Below are 16,940 nucleotides of genomic sequence, written 5' to 3' on the forward strand. Positions count from 1 at the left end.
ATGTATGGAAGTCTTGGTGAAAGGGATCCACTCAGAACCACGAATCAAATAAAGAGAAAAAAGAAATGATACACAACAGACAGGAGGAGAACCACTTGCAAAGAGCCTTTGAATGTTCATGACAATCCTGTGAAACACAGAGGTTTACTAACCGGCCTACACAAAGGGGAAGGAGGGAGCAACGCCCGTGTTTTAAACCTTACTGTGTGTACTAAGGCAGTTATTTTTCTCCTTCAGCAGAGAGAGAAGTCAACAATGGTCTGGTCATGGTGAGGAAAGGAAGTTTCACAAAAGTTCAGCAAAGAGGAGAGACAGGAAAAAAAGGCAACCAGGCACATTTTCTGACTTATTGGTCTACAAAACTGAAGTATAATTTTTCCATTTGTCCAAGGTAAATATCAATTTAGCTTTGGCTGTAAATTCAACTTGCTATAGGTTGTGAACATTTTTTATGTTATGGTCATCCATAAACCAAAATGTTGTCGAAAATTTGTCTAAGAATACATGAGGTTTATAATCTCCACAAATAAAGTTGACTTCATAAACATTCCTAAATTTTCCTAAGAATTTTAAAAATAGGAAATGTAAAATATTAAGATGTAGCAACAGAAAGTCCTTACAAATTTAATAATATTCTGATTCTAAAATGTTAAAATTAAGTGAGACTTTCAATTCTATTAAATACTTTCATTGTTTTTTTGATTATCTTGTTTATTAGAACTATTTTCTTAAATTTCCCAATAAAGAATATTAAAATATTCTATAAGTTGTGGTTTGGCAATAATTCAACCTTTGATATAACACTGGTTTATCTTTATCCTGTGTGCAGGGAGTCTGGGCACCAATAAATGGTCTTACCTATAAGACAAAGCCTTGAAGAGAGCTTTTTCCCAGGTTCTGTAGTATTTATAAACTTAAAAAGAAACCACTTTTGACATTATTACCCACATGTTTATGTTACGGGAATAACAAGGTACACTTTAAATTTTTGACTGACTTTAGTCAGCAGAAACTTTCTAAGAATTTTGAGATCTTTTGTCATATGTGCAGATTTGTAAGTTACTGATTATTGGCTGACTTTTCTGTTTAAAAATGGGAAAATAATCACCATATTTTTCAAAAACTGAAATAATAGAAAAATATCCCTAGCTCCTCTTCTTGCCTCCACATAATCATTTTTTACTCAAAATTCATTATAGGAATAAATTTCCATTTATGAAGGTAGATGAACATCTTGAAAAACATATTTATAATACTTTTCTTAATACTTTGATTGAAAAAAAAAGCCCCAACTTACAAAATGAAGGAAAATGACAATATTATATAAATTAAGCTAATATAAAAGAGGAATTATTCTATTATTGGCGACATCTATGCTCATTGAATTAGAAATTATGCTACCTTATCATACACAACAGATAAGGTTTTGCCAAACAAAAAATGGCAGCCTATGAAGTTAAAATAATGCTAAATAACTAAAGCAGCTTCTTGAGTGCTATAGTAGCCTCTTTCAGCACATGCTTACATAATTGGTTCTCAAAACAGTAATTAAGCATTTTACTTAACAATTTGTATAATAGCACACAATTTGATTTTACCTATATAGGAATAGAAGAGTCTTCTTGTGTTTTAGGTTAATGTAAAAAGTGACAAATCCACATGTTCTCTAGATATTAAATGCTCTTCCATTTGGTCACATAAAATACTTAAGATACCAACTCTTTCAGTTAACTTATGCCTTTATACCTCATTATTTGTACTTTATATAACAGACATTCATCAAGTTTGTTCTAACAGAGTGTGTGTTTGCAGACTGTGGCAGAGAATAAGCTGTGAAAATGAGAAATTAAGTCAAGCAAATCACAATTTCGTGGGTTTTACATGACTACTTTGTCCTACTGCACTTTCAAATTTTACCAAATGATTAAGTAAATATGAACACTAAATTCAATTACCATCCACAGGGTCATGGAAAACATTGTTCTCATCTGCAAAACTTCTGGTGCCTGAAATATTTCCATAATCAAATATTGGTCCTTCTAGCAGAGTCACTATATCTATTCGATTAATTTTTGTCAAGACCGAAGTTAAGGCATCCGCTGAAAAAGGATGGAAAAAAAAAAGATTTGAAAACCCAATTACATTATTTTCTTTTACATCCTCAAAATATTCCCATGAAGGTATGGCTTTCTTGACCCTCCTGACATTTTAGATGCTCCTTACTCCAGCTCTGCACTATTCACTATTTGGAGGACTCAGAAAGCTTGTAGCTCTCAGGGAAGATGTTAGGGTCTTAGGAAGCATTTTAGGAAGCTGTGTGTGATGGCAGCAACATTCATTCCATCTTGGTAAGCTGCAGAGCAGATGGGCCTCAAAAGAGCTAGATTCTTTTAGTTATAAGGGGAACTTATAAAACTTTAAACACTTTCCTCCCATTAGACTGTCAAAATAGGTCACCTCAGTATTTGATGCTTAGCATTTTAATGACTTCCTAAGCTCAGGCTGACACAGGCAAGCCCACAATAACTGCACCTTCTTGTGGTTGGCATTTGCCACAATATACACACCACTCTCCCCCACCTCAACAAAACCAAACCACCTAAAACCCCGGAACACTGGAGCGGTCTCTGCCATCACAGAGCAGGCTGGCTGAAATGCTTCGGTCCTATCCGTCTCCATTTTCCTGCACTTCCATTTCTGGCCATAGCAGTAACTTCAGTGTTTCCCACCACGACCTCATAACTGAACAGCTAGCATTATATTTCCATTTTTGATGGTCACAGAACTACAGACAAAACGCAAAAATCCCCTCCTGCTTGCTTCATAAAAAGCTCCCTAAAGACAGAAGTTTAGAATGTTAGCATGAAACTAAACAAGTATAACTTCAAAAGACCTGCAATTATTTTATGATCACTGTGGTTTTCTTAACAATAGGCTTATCTGAAATATTAGACATAGGCAGTTTTGAAAGTTAAAGCAATATAGTTTCAGCATACTTGTAGCATTTTTTCCGTCTCTGGTTACCCATTTTTTTAATAACATGAAGCTTTGAGAAATTAAAGAATTTGGATTTTCCACACGTATTTGATTGATTTCATCCACTGAAAAATTCAGTTCCCTTGCCAGTTCTGTAGAAAAGAAAAAGAGTTACTAAGATTTCATGTTATACTTTTATCACATATATTTTATAAAAGTAATGCTTAACTGTCGCAAAAAAAAAAAAGGGCGGGGGAAGAATTCTATAGCAAAACCCAAGTACAGCCTTGGGCATTAATCTTTATATACTTGATTTCACAGCAAAGTAGTGATAATACACAGGCTGTGACTTCTCTCTCTTGAGGTAATTCCTCGGTTATAATCAGATTTCCTTTGGAGATCATTTTATAAAGATTCTTAATCTGTTCAAAGAGGATGTTGATAGATTCTTTTAATTTAGCCAGATTATTATCTGCAGTTTGAAGCAAGCTTCATATAAGATAGGTGTGCTAAGTCGCTTCAGTCCTGTGCAACTCTTTATGACCCCATGGACTGTAACCCACCGGGCTCCTCTGTCCATGGGATTCTCCAGGTAAGAATATTGGAGTGGGTTGCCGTACCCTCCTCCAGGGAATCTTCCTGACACAAGGATTGAACCCGCTTCCCTTCCGTCTCCTACACTGGCAGGTGGATTCTTTAGTGCCGCCTGAGAAGCCCGTAAGATAGTTGCTGCTGCTGCTGCTACTAAGTTGCTTCAGTCGTGTCCGACTCTGTGCGACCCCAGAGACGGCAGCCCACCAGGCTCCCCCGTCCCTGGGATTCTCCAGGCAAGAACACTGGAGTGAGTTGCCATTTCCTTCTCCAATGCATGGAAGTGAAAAGTGAAAGTGAAGTTGTTCAGTCGTGTCTGACTCTTAGCGACCCCATGGACTGCAGCCTTCCAGGCTCCTCCATCCATGGATAAGATAGGGATATACAGTTCATAAACATGCCACAAGAGAAGCCAGTAGGGTTTTTCTCTAGGCCATATTCATGAAATAGATCTTTTTCTCACATAATACTCTATTCTATATGACTTCAAGTTTCATCAGTGCCGCTTGGGAGGTTAAATGATGACTCAAAGCCAGATCACTGTCTATGATATGCTGCCATTTGTATAAAAAATAAAAGGGAGATAAGCTTTCTTTCCAACTAAGTGTATACAGCCATACACTCAATCTTGTAAATGTAGATAGTTATCCCTGGAAGGATACATATGATACAAATAGCTGCCTTGGGGGCATGAAATTTGGGAGTCAAAGATGAGAGGGAGACTTACCTTTCAGTGTACATTTTTTGTACAATTAAAAAAAATCTGTCAGATGTGTATTAGCCTTAAGTGAATATAAAAAGTAAGAAATGGGAAAATCCATGGAAAAAGAATTAGCCGAGATTCTATCCTGCTTAACAACCTTTCCAGCAGTTTGGCAAAATGTATTCAGAGGCTCAAAAAAGTCTATATCCTTTGGCCAAATGATTTCATTTCTAGAAATCTACGGTGACAATACACAGGGTTGTAGACAATTATTTACATACATGAATGTCCACTGTAGGCTTGTCCTTCTCAAAAACTGAAAACAAGGTGTGTGTTGAAGAAGAGTTAATTAATGTAATGCAGTGGCTGGCAAACTGATTACAGCCTGCAGCCTGTAGGGTGCTTCTAGAAATGAAACTACATCTTATTAGAGCAAAACAAAGGTCCGTCTAGTCAAGGCTATGGTTTTTCCAGTGGTCATGTATGGATGCGAGAGTTGGATTGTGAAGAAAGCTGAGTGCCGAAGAATTGATACTTTTGAATTATGGTGTTGGAGAAGACTCTTGAGAGGCCCTTGGACTGCAAGGAGATCCAACCAGTCCATTCTAAAGGTGATCAGCCCTCGGTGTTCTTTGGAAGGAATGATGCTGAAGCTGAAACTCCAGTACTTTGGCCAACTCATGCGAAGAGTTGACTCATTGGAAAAGACTCTGATGCTGGGAGGGATTGGGGGCAGGAGGAGAAGGGGACGCCAGAGGATGAGATGGCTGGATGGCATCATGGACTCGATGGACCTGAGTTTGAGTGAACTCCGGGAGATGGTGATGGACAGGGAGGCCTGGCATGCTGCAATTCATGGGATTGCAGAGTCAGACACGACTGAGTGACTGAACTGAACTGAATTGAACTAGCCTTAATATATGGGATACACATTTTCTCTTCCTTTTACCAATAAAAAGCAAAACCTGAATTTATTTCATGATTCACTAGTACATTGTGACCGACAACAAAACATCATTGTAAAGTACGTGTACTGGATGTTACTTATCCATTAAACCAAGATCAGAAAGAAATAAAAAGAAAATTAATTGTTTATAGAACATTTTCAAAATTATTTATTAAAAAAATCAAAGTACACTGCTACTTGTTAACAGGAGTTCTGAGGGATGGATTTAAATTTTGTCCTTCTAAATGCTAATTTTCCTAATAATCTTCATTGTGTATATGGTAATTCAAATTAGAAAAGTTAATTTTTTTAAAGTTCCTTATCTCTTTGGGTCTTAAGGACAGTAATTCTTATTGTCCTCATGACCAAACCATATCCTTGTCTAGAGACTCAGTGAAGAGCGAAGACATTGTCACTGAGAATTTACAAAATTTATGACTTTATGTTTCCTCTCTATTTTCATGTCACGTCTCCTAAAGTTTACTCTGAAAAACTAAGGACTAGTTTTGCTTAAAGAAAATAAGCTAATAGTTATGGGCAAGTACTACTACAAAACCAACATTAGCTCCAGGATATTTTCAGATTATAATGTCCAGTGTTAAAATATGCATGCATGCTTAGTCACTTCATGTCTGACTCTTTGTTACCCCATGGACTAGTCCAAGTCTTGTGAGTCCATGGACTGTAGCCCGCCAGACTCTCTCTGTCCTTGGGGTTCTCCAGGCAAGAAAACTGGAATGGGTTGCCGTGCCGTCTTCCAGGGGATCTTCCCAACACAGGGATCGAACCTGCATCTCCTGCATTGCAGGAGGATTCTTTATTGTTTGAGCTACCCAGAAAATATAAATATTATTATTTTATGTTCATACATATTTATACATGATGAATTGCTATTAATTCTTAATAGTCTGCAAAGGATTACTCAGATCCCCTGTTTCTTCCAGAGCTCCACTAGGTTAGGTCAGTAGCAGTGTGCCTTAGGGCAAGGCTTGGCAGAAGGAGAGGAATCCTTTTAATGGAGAGGGTGGGTGGTGCAAGATTTAGGGCATTGGAAAAAAATAACTGTAGGTGACCTTTTGTGCCACGATCTAGTTTCATAACCTCCCTTTTGACAGTATAGATAATTACTTCCTTGAGAATGTCTGTCCTTGATAGTATGCGAGATGACTTTAAATATGACAGTAATTAACATTTACTTATGTGTAACTTTTATGTTGTTTGGCTGTGCATTAAAAAAAAACAACATACAATCTATAAAATTTAAAATTTCTCTGATTCATGTGAAGTAGGATTTGAGGGGCCCAGCTAACATCAGAATACAAAGCAGTACTGTCCAGTTGACACAGAGCCTTATCTTCATCTTAAGTGAAGAGGAATCAAGCCAAATATTCTTTTTCTGCACACCAATTATAAAGTTTCATTCGTTTCACAGAATCCAACTATTTTTGTAAATTGAATAGATTCATTCATCTGTATCCTTTTTCTGAAAAATTTAATTCAAAACTTAACTGTCATCCTTTGTTTTGTTGTGTACATAGTTATTGAAAATGATCCTTGTTTTCTATTATCACAGTGATATAATGGGCTTCCCTGGTGGCTCAGTGGTAAAGAATTCATCTGCCAATGCAGGAGACACAGGTTGAATCCCTAATCCAGGAAGAGCCCACGTGCCTTGCAGCAGCTCAACTTGTGTGCTCTAGAGCCCGGGAGCTGCAACTGCTGAAGCCCACACGCTCTGGAGCTGGTGCTCTGCAACAAGAGGAGCTGCTGCAGCCTGGGCCCTACAACCAGAGAGCAGCCTCAACTGGAGAGAAACCCACACAGCAGGGAAGACCCAGGAGGCCCCGAGATCAGTGAGATTGTTAAACACAAAAGGAAGCATTTGGGGGGAAAACAAGTGACGTACGATTTCCTTTTAAATAAATCTTTGAGCATAAAACTGAGTCTCCTTACAAGTTCCAGGTAAATAAAATGTGTATGTCTGTAGGCTTTATAAATAATGTGTGTATATCATGACAGTGACTCATGAATGATTAAACTTTGTGAAACCTAGGCATGGATTAGTTGAACTGTTGCCTAAGAGAGCTACTCTAAGGGCATAAACCATGCCCTTATTTTGTATTATTTAAAAACTATAGCCTTTAGGTACATTTTCCTTTATGCCCTCAAATCTTCCATTAGGTAAAAGCTTATCCTATATTACCAGAAATGGCATTGTGAAGAAAGTACTCAAACTTAAGGTAAAATAAATTTAAATTTTCTATTCTATAGTGTATATGCATAGAAAAGCTTTGAAAAAAACACAGTATACAAGTTATTATCTGTAATTAACTCTGGGTAGATAGAATTATGAGTGATTAAAAATGTTTTTTATTCCTTTTTTTAAAAAATAAACTATTTGTGAAAAAGACAAATTAAGAAATTTCATTCAGGTGTATACACACTTACCTGTCCAACTGAGTCCCAGGTGATCGGCTACTATTGCCATCCTGATATCTGTCCGTTCACATGGACTCTGTGGACCTACGATTTACAATTTCTTAATTAAAATAATCATCAAGAAAGACACGACACTGGAAAATTGCTTTTAGCAGTACTCAGATTTTACAGAGAGACTGATGCTAACACTGTACACTGAGATGTGTCCTAATCACCTACATGAACACTTCTCTTTTACACGACTCACTTGATTTTCACCTACATCAGGCCAAATGTCAGACTACATGGATGCTCGATGTAATGAAATTCAACATGCTGACGAGCTAGCTACTTGACAATAGCTACAGAAGTGTCGTGGGGGTGAAAACACCACGATGGCATTTCAACATCTGTGCTTGTACTTGGACAGAATCGTATGCACTAGCACATTGAAAAAGAAAAGCTGCTCATCTTGAATGACACCAATATCTTCAGCATGCTTCCCTAGCTGTCTAGTGTTGTTGGGTTAAAAGGAAGGAAAGAAGAGTATGTAGACAGCACGCACATGACGATGACAGGATGAGAAACTACGGTTAAGTCACTCCACAGGCAATCACAACAGTTCATGCACTAGGCTCTACAAGTTGGAAAGTGTTTACAAACTATGCTCGTTCTCCAGGATGTGAGCAAAGAGCGCTCGAGAGACCTGACTGCCTTCATTCTCACCAGTCCTCCTACTGCTCCTTTTCTCACTGCCGGCCTTTTCACTCTTTGATTTTAAAGGTGCTGCCTCTGTTTTCTTATCTCTAGCAGACCTCGTTGTAACGGAAGGCGGGCCACCCCGGGAAGTCTCGGACAACGACGTGTTTCTTGAGGTACTGTCTTCCTCATCGGACAACTCGGACTGCATCTGTTTGTCTTCTTCAGAGAGGCGGTCCACAAGCTTTAAGGTCTCACCACTAATTCCCTTAAAATATTCAATGGAGTGTTTACATACTTCCTTAAGCTGACTTTTCCTGACTTTAACTGTGGTGGTGGTGGTGGTGGTGGTGGTGGTGGAGGTGGAGGTGGAGGTGATACAGGTGGGTCTTACCTTTACTGGCAACTTGGATGGAAGCTGTTTGGCCTTGCCTTTCTCTGGCTGCCCTTGCTTTTGTGTGGCACATGGTTTTCTAACTGAACCTGGGTTATCCCTGTGTGTGTTTTTCACTGGAATTCTGGACTTCACATCTACACATGAAGAAGTAGTAAGGCCTTTGGTTTTCTCAGACTGACTAACCTGCTTCATTTTACTCACATGAATGTTTGGCATATGATCTGGTGGTGGGAAGAGATCTTTTGGTGAAGTGGCCTTTATGGGAAGTTTGGATTTTCGCCTAATCCCTATTGGTTCCTTTGTCTTTTGCTGCTCTCCAAGAACTTTCTGTTTCTCTCTCACACAATGTCCTTGCAGTAGCCCTGTCTTTTTTTCTGATGAGCTTTTCACTGGATTAGCTTTCTCTGTGGTACGAGTGGGTGCAGAATGTTCTGTCAGAACTACGTGACTTGTAATGTTATCTGTCTGTATAGTGGAAGAATCCAAATTGTTGTTGTTATTAAAGTTATCTTTTTGAAAATCATGTTTTTCTTGGGGCCTAACGCCCATGTGGCTATTGGCTGTATTTGAAATCACCGTTATAGGTTCATTCTCTAATCCCTGACCACTGGTCATCACAGCTTCTGTCTTATCTGTCACTTCTCCAGGGCCTTCTTTCTTCAAGGTCATGGTGGACGCAGAAATTCCCATTTTTATAGGCGTGCGCAACTTGGGGTCAAGCTTAGAGGAGTTAGTGGCTGCTGCTGCTTTCTCCTGTGAGCCACTAGTGGCTGTGCCTTCCTGACACTCTCCGCTGGTCGGGATGCTGGGGTTGGGTTCCACTGTAGGTGGCTCTACATTTCCCTCTAGATTGGTTTCTACAGTGGTGTCCCCTGCCTGTGGCTGTGGTGTGGCAGTGACCGTACTTTTATCCCCTTCCCCCGGGTCCCCTGACTTCCCTTCAGAAGTATGCTCACCAATCTGGAAAAATTGGAGCCTCTCTTCAACAAAATCCCTCTTGCTCATGTCAATTGCACCACTGCGAGTCATCTCAAACATTTTTCCTTCATGAAATGGGAAGGGGTTAGGCTCACTAGTTGGGGTACTTTCATCAGTTGGCGTGCGGGCTGGTGTTGTATCGGGGGTAGTTGCTGGAGAGCGGTCTTCCACAGCCAGACCAAATGGCTTATTTTCATCTTCCCGTGATTTACTGTCATACACGTCATCATCTCCTCGGTTATTAGACCAGGGGTCAAAATCTAGACCTTTGGTAGCTACTGTTTTAAAAGGAGTGGCAAATTCTTCATCTACTTTGTAACTGAAGTAAGTATCAGGAAACACTGATCTGTCAGGATGTCTGCCTTCTAGTGTGAAAAACTGGGCCCCTGACTTCTGATCAGTCTTATCAGGAGTCTTTTCAGATGGAGAACTTTTAGGAGGTGGCTTATCTTCATCTGGTCCCAACCTTCCCTCCTCCTCCTCGATAACTTCGAGTTTGCTTTGGCTAAAGGAGCGATCAGCTGGCTTCAGGATGCCCTCCGTGTTCCAGATATCTTTCTTCAGCTCCAGGGTCTGACTGGGGAGCTTAGAATCACTCTCAGTCAAGCCATCATCTTCATCTTGCAGGTCATAGCCATCCAGAGAGTCGATCTCTGTGGCATCCGTATCATGAGAGAACTCTGCTGTGGTGGCAATGGAACACTCTGTGATGGACTGGTCATTGTTCCCGTTCTGGGTAGCTTCATTCTGAGGTGAATCAAGGCCAAGGCCGAATTCAGTATCTTTTCCAGATCCATTCATTTCTAATTCTTTCTGGGTGGAAGCCTTTTCAGCAGAGGCTTTGGATTTTGTCCCTTCTTTTTGTTCATCGTCGACCTCCTTTAACTTGAAGGTGTATTTTTTGACAGGCACTGGTTGATAAAGGGATTCGTCATCACTGGAGTCACTGATGTCCGCCCCAGGAGGAACTGGGGAGGGTGGCTGCACCCTGATGACCGGTTCGGCCAGCTGGTACTTGTCATGCTCGTCTTGCAGACTGACTTCAATCATGTCAACCTCCCTTTCGGGAAGATAAGGATGTTTCTTATCCAGCTCCATCTGGTCTGCATCCAGTGGTGGAGGAGGGGGAAATTCAATGTAGGCAACTCTGTTAGTTTTGGGTCTCTGGGTAGAGTCCTTGCTCACGTTGTCAGGCATTTCACGCTCGACTGCAGCCATCTCCTCCCCTGCAGGCTGCTTTAAGGAGGCCGATTTGGCCTGTTCCTCCTCCTCAGATTCCTCCGAAACCTCGGGAATTGGGCTGGGTTTGCCTGGTATATAAGCTATAAGCGAGTCTGGTGTCTTAGACGTAAATTCGTAACTCACTTCCTCTGAACTGGGCGTCTCTGGGGTTAAAGGGCTCTTCCCAGAGCTGTCTAGAAAGGAAACTTGCTCTAGAGTATCATCTTCCGGGCTACCTTGAGGAGAAGGAGGTTGCTTCTGCTGTCTAGTTGTGTAAAAGGTTCCCCTGGTCTCTTGCACTGTCTTACATTCCTGGCTTATGATTTTTTTTACACCTCCTTGTTGTATCTCCTTCTCATACTGCTTTCCCACCTGCACAAAACTGACATAAACAGGTAAAGTTTTTATTTCTTTCCCTCCCTCCGTCTGGGCTAGTGGTGCAACTTTTTCCAATCCATCAATGGGACTGTGGTCGAATACGTCACTAGAGGGCGATTCCTTTCCTGGGCTAAACTCTAGAGAATCTGGAGACTTGGTCGGGGAGAGCTCTGTTTCATCGAGAGGCGGGCATAAGCCTACATAACTCTGGTGTTTTGAAACTTTGCTGATTTCTGAATAGGTTACTTTTTCCTCTTCTATAGAATTAAAGTGCTGTGTCTCAACTGTCTCTTTAGTCATACTTGACTGGGATAACTTTGGCGACAGTTCATGTTTTGGAAATGTCGACTGCTCACAAAAACCATTGGGAATGTCTGGAGCTGGTGTCCTCCTTTCCTCTGCAACCCTGACCGGGATGTGCGACACCGCCGAGCTCTCACTTCTCCTGGAAGGCTGGTCAAGAGAGCCACCCGGATGCTCCCCATCTTTAACAACATATTCCCTATATAAGACTTTTTTGGAGGGAGATTTTACAGTCATTTCCTTAATTTCTGAGAGAGAGCCATTAGTTAACAATTTGTGTTCTCTCTCAGTCACAGACAAAAACTCATCCCTCTGGTCAACAATTTTACTCTCAGGGTGACCAACATGATTTTCTCTTACATCATGAACAAGCACATGTGAAAGTTTCTCTTTCTGTGACTTATTATTAGCAGCTCCAGAACTTTCCCACGTTCTAAAGACCTTTTTGTCCCATGGTCCCTTTGTTGCTAAGTCTGCGGTTACGTGACAAGACAAGTCTTTAGCCTGTTGCTCAGAAAAATAGTCAGGCATCGCTTTACTTGACATTTCAGTCCTCTGTTTTTTCACATCATCAGAACCAAAATCATTTACAACCATCTCATTGCTCCCGGCATGCTCATCTGTCGCTTTTAATACTGTAAGATCTTTTTGCACAGAGACACTTTCATCTGAGGGGTCTGTGGCCTTCTGCTGTTTTTCTCGAGCAAACACCTGGTAGACAGGTAGCTTGCTTTCCTGGATTTTTTTAACTGGGATTCTGGATTGGCCATCTGGCCTTCTGTCTTCTTGAGAAATGTCCTTACTTTTGGCCTGTGCACCCTGTTCAAATTTTAATCTAATTGAACTGAGTTTAGATTGCTTGAGCTGAAACCCAGATTGGGGCCCTTCTGGTTCTTGGCTCTGAGAACTCCATCCTTTGGCTTCCTCTGTGGACTTGCTGTCCTCAGTCTGTTGGGAAGGAACCATCTCTGGGCTGCTGGGCAGATGGGCTGCACTCCTCTCATCGGCCCTGGGGATGCTGTGTCCATCGCGGCCATGTTGCCTCACCTTGACCCACTCATCACTGGATGCCAGCAGTTCCGTCAGCAGTGCTTTCTCTGGGCTGCTACTGGTAGAGCTTTGGGATGAGTATTCTTTGCCATTTCTAGGGCGCTGCTTTTTCTCTGGGGACTGCAGTTCATCATTGAGCTTTTCAGTTTTGTCACGAAAAAACTGTGACACTTCAGTCAGTTTCTCTTCAGCTTCCTTCACGGTCCTGTCCACCCTGTCTTCGTACATCAACTTCTCTCTACCTCTATCTAATCTGTCCTCAGTAAAGCGCATCCACATGGCATGTTTTGGACTACTAACATCGCCAGAATAGTGCAACACTGTCACTTTATCAAAATGCTCATCTTTAGACACTTTACCTACACCATTTTCAGACACATCTTTATAGATTTTGGAGAGAATTTCTTTTTTGGGGGCAGTGACTACTTTTTCTCTGGCCCGCTTATCAGACTCTGAGCTAGGGGGCCCTGCATGGTCTGTAACCGATTCCTCAGTATCAGAATGAGACACATCTAGCTTTTCTGACAGAAGCATTTTCTCAGCAAACCTGTAAGACTCCCCTCTTAGTTCTGACAACTCATCGTCATGATATTCTATTGAGTGTTGACTCAAAAGCTTCAGTGTTTTATAAGAGTCATCGGATATGAGTTGAGCAGAACTAGGGCGACTATCTTCTTCTTGGGACACAGGAGTGTTTACTCTGGAAGACTCCAGATAAGAAGGCAATGACTCTTCAGCAGTGAGTTCTTCTTCTTCTTGCTGACCCTGTTCCTCTGAACAAGGAAAAGCATCGTGTTTTTCTGGCAGAAAATCTTTTAGGTTAATATCTCCCCGGGATAAGTCTTTCTGATATACATACATTTCCTTTTCTGGATGCTTTTTGGTTTCTCTAATAATGACTTCAGTGGGCTCAGCCTGGTTACCTTTTTCGATGTGGACTTCTATTATACGCTCCAGTTTGGGTTTCATTTGGTTGTCCTTCTCTGTGTGCTGGGCTGAGGTTTCAGCAGCAGACTTGTGAACGTCTGGAGATACTGCCGACTTATGTTCAAACAGACCTGCCAGTTCTTTGGAAGGGTCCCGACCGGACTGAAAGGCTTTCATGATGTCGTGCACTGACATGGTCTCTTCAATTCTCTCAGAGGCACCTTCACTGCCTGGTGGAGAATGATAAACCATTCTGGTGGTGGTGGTGATGTGAGTCTCTTCCTTAACACGCATGCCTTTGCCCAGAACGTGATTGTGGTCGTCATCTTCACTACTGGCTTTCATCTGAAACGCTTTGACTTTTTCTTTAATGCTAGACGTGGTGGGCTTTGGTTCCAGTTCCATAAACGTAGGTGAAGGTTTGGGTGACACGGGCTCCTCTGGTTGGGACGGGGGAGCGTCTCCAGCGGAGGGCTCATAGCTCCTGATAACATGAACCACTTCAGTTCTTGTTTCTGTAATGACCGGAGGGATGGGGACTTCATGGAAGAGTGGTTTGGGACCAGTGCTTTCAGCGCTTTGTGGGGCTGAAGGTGTTTTTTCACTTCTTGTTTCAAAGCCACTGTCAGACAAGGGACTTTTATCTTGGTCATGTTGAGAAAAGTCATCTGGAGACTCCAAAATAGTATCTGTTCCGAAAAAGGAATCAGCCATCTTACATAACTCTTTCTCAGAGGTGGAAGGCCTCATGGAGGCTGGAGGCATTTTGAGTTTGTGTTCCTGCAGGGCAATTGCTGGTTTCAAAATTCGTTTCTGTCTCTCTTCACCATCCTTCTTGGCATCCTCAAACTTGTACTTTAAGTTTGTCAGAGAACTACTGCCGATATCATTTGTTAGGTAATCAATAACTTTGGTCAGGTTGTAATCCTTTTCAGAGGCGGCCTTTGCCTTGACTTGCACTCTCTCTGGCAGAGATGGAGAATGGCTCACACTAGCTTGTTGTCTTGCCTCTCTTATTTCTTCTGAACTAAATTCTATCCAGTCATCTTCAGGAGAGTGTCCTTTGTCACTCTTTGGTGATTTGAGTGGTCCTTTATCAACACAGACATCCTTTTTAAGGATTTCACTAACTTTCACTAAGTCTTCCTTTACTTTCTCGACAATTTTAAAAGGTTCTTCGTCATCGATTCTCCCTTCTTTGGGGAGTTCAGGTTGGAATGGCTTCTCCTCAGGCACATCTGTTTGGAGTATTGCAGTCATCCGCATTAGGTCCTCCTTCATTTCAGCCACATCTTTTAATATCTCCTGACTGGAAGATAGAGAAGATGGTGTAGACAGCTTAAGGGCAGACGGTGCAAGGAACAAAGATGATTTAACTGGAGATGAAGTTCGATTGAAATGGGGCTGAGGACGTGTCTCCGTAGTCAATGTTTTAATGGGCGACAGCAAGGCTGCTGCTGATTTTGTAAGTGAATTAGAGTCTGGAAGTTTCTTTAATGCTGGTTCTGGCAAAACATTGACTACAGAGTATACTGGCACTGTTATTATCGATGAAGTTACAGATGAGGTAGTTGCAGATATTGATGACCCAAGGGATGTGCAGAGTGCACTTGCAGGAGGAGTTCTTAGAGACTGAAAAGCTGATGGTGCTGGAGAAACATAAGACCTGAGTGGGGAAAATGGCATTGCTGTGGTGGAAGGGAACACTTTCTCAACCGCATCAGTGGCCGCGTTAACCACAGAGCTCACAGAGTTTGTGGCTGTAGCAATTTTTTCCTGTAATGTGGCAGTGGCTTTGCATCCATTAATTAACGTTGAAGATGATGGATATTTCAGAGGGGAAATAGATCCATTGACTAAAGCTACCTCTGCATGTCCAGGCATCTGTTTCACCGGTGATGAAAGAGAAGAGGCCATTGTAACTTTAGCTGATGAAATGACATCAGCTGTTGATTTAGCTGGAGACACCACTGACTTTAAAGGTGAAGATATTAGCGGTGCTGCTGATGTGATAATTGACTTAAATGGCAGACTTGAAGAATACATATTAATGTTTGATTTGGGGGAAGCAGGGGGCGTCATAGTAATTGACGACCTCTCCAAAAGAGATCCTGCGGTAGTCACTGGGGAGGTTCGAGAGGAAAATGTAGAAGTGGATGCCAGCCCCTTTAAAGGTGAGGCCTCCGTGACTGTGGGAGCTCTAACCAGGGTGCCAGAGGAAACCTGGATATTGTATGGAGACTGTGACACCACTGTTTTTATTGGTGAAGAAATTGTCCGAAAGGATCTAATTGGAGATGCCACGTCACTAATGGATTTAACCGAAGATGTAGTTGATGCGCCTAATGTGGATTTGATTGGCGAAGGAGTCGAAACAGACCATATTGATTTTAATGGGGAAGCTGATGGCGTATTAGAGGAAGAACTTGACAAGGAAGTGAAGCCTGACTTGGCCGGCCCGGGCACTGTCATCGGAGCTGTGGTCCAGGACTGGTAGGGTCTTGTAGAAAAGAATGGCTTGTATGAGTAAGTGGTGGGGAGGGATCTTGTTGCTCCTGCACTCCGTTCAACTGTTTCTTAAATTTTAAAATGAAATCAAACACAAAAATCAACAAAAATGGTTGAGAAACAGAGAGACCAGAGAAAAAAATTGGTCAGTAAACTTTGAAATATTACAAAAGCAAGTACAATTGTTTGCATGATTCAGAATGGAAGAGGCAAAAGGAACAATTAAGAGGAAAAAAAAATTTCTATAGACGCAACTAATCCAAGGTTAAAAATAAAACTAAATAAAACACAGAGCAATGTGAAATGAAAGACAGAAAAGGCACATTGCAACCAATAGGCCAACAATGAAAAATAAAAAACATGAGGAAAGAATTAATGATGAGAAAAATAACCACAATGGAAAACTGTTCACTTACTTCCTATTGACTTTCTTATGTGCTGGTTTAGAAATATCAGTAGCCTTTCTGTTTTGCCTGTATAGGTACATATTTGTTCTGCACAACCATATAACTCTCATTTCAGTAATTTCTAATATTCCCTCTCCTTGAACCTCTCAGTGATACAGATGCCACCTACTCAGAGCCGTATCAATGTACATAGCTATATATTAAATGTTCTAAAACTCTTATTTTAGAAAACCACTCAAGCCTATTTCATGCAGAATCCAAAATAACTTTTAAGTGACAGGCAACTGATGTGCAAACTGTGAAGCCACTGGATTTTAAATTTGCATCTTCCATGCACAATTCGGTTATGCTTCACACCCATAAAAAGCCAATAAGAGCAAGAAATTTTCTGAGTCAGAATTTTAAAAGGAAAAAAAAAAAAGAAAAGGAATGTTTGCA

The 16,940-nt window shown here is 41.2% G+C and overlaps 1 protein-coding gene across 21 annotated transcripts in view; it reads right to left on the reverse strand.

The window, feature by feature from the left end:
• ANK3 (ankyrin 3) overlaps positions 1-16,940 on the reverse strand; it is a 755,525-nt gene that overhangs the window by 38,505 nt on the left and 700,080 nt on the right. For 20 of the 21 annotated variants that reach the window (XM_060406459.1, XM_060406456.1, XM_060406466.1 and 17 more), the window contains 3 exons: positions 7,665-7,739; positions 2,997-3,128; positions 1,956-2,099 (listed from right to left, as the gene is read on the reverse strand). In XM_060406459.1, the coding sequence (XP_060262442.1) occupies positions 1,956-2,099; positions 2,997-3,128; positions 7,665-7,739 (351 nt within the window). Of the gene's footprint in view, positions 1-1,955; positions 2,100-2,996; positions 3,129-7,664; positions 7,740-8,360; positions 16,164-16,940 lie in introns of all 21 variants that reach the window. The other variant, XM_060406452.1, reaches the window with a different exon arrangement.

The sequence above is a fragment of the Ovis aries genome, chromosome 25 (genome assembly GCF_016772045.2).
Source record: "Ovis aries strain OAR_USU_Benz2616 breed Rambouillet chromosome 25, ARS-UI_Ramb_v3.0, whole genome shotgun sequence".
Classification (NCBI taxonomy): Eukaryota; Metazoa; Chordata; class Mammalia; order Artiodactyla; family Bovidae; genus Ovis; species Ovis aries.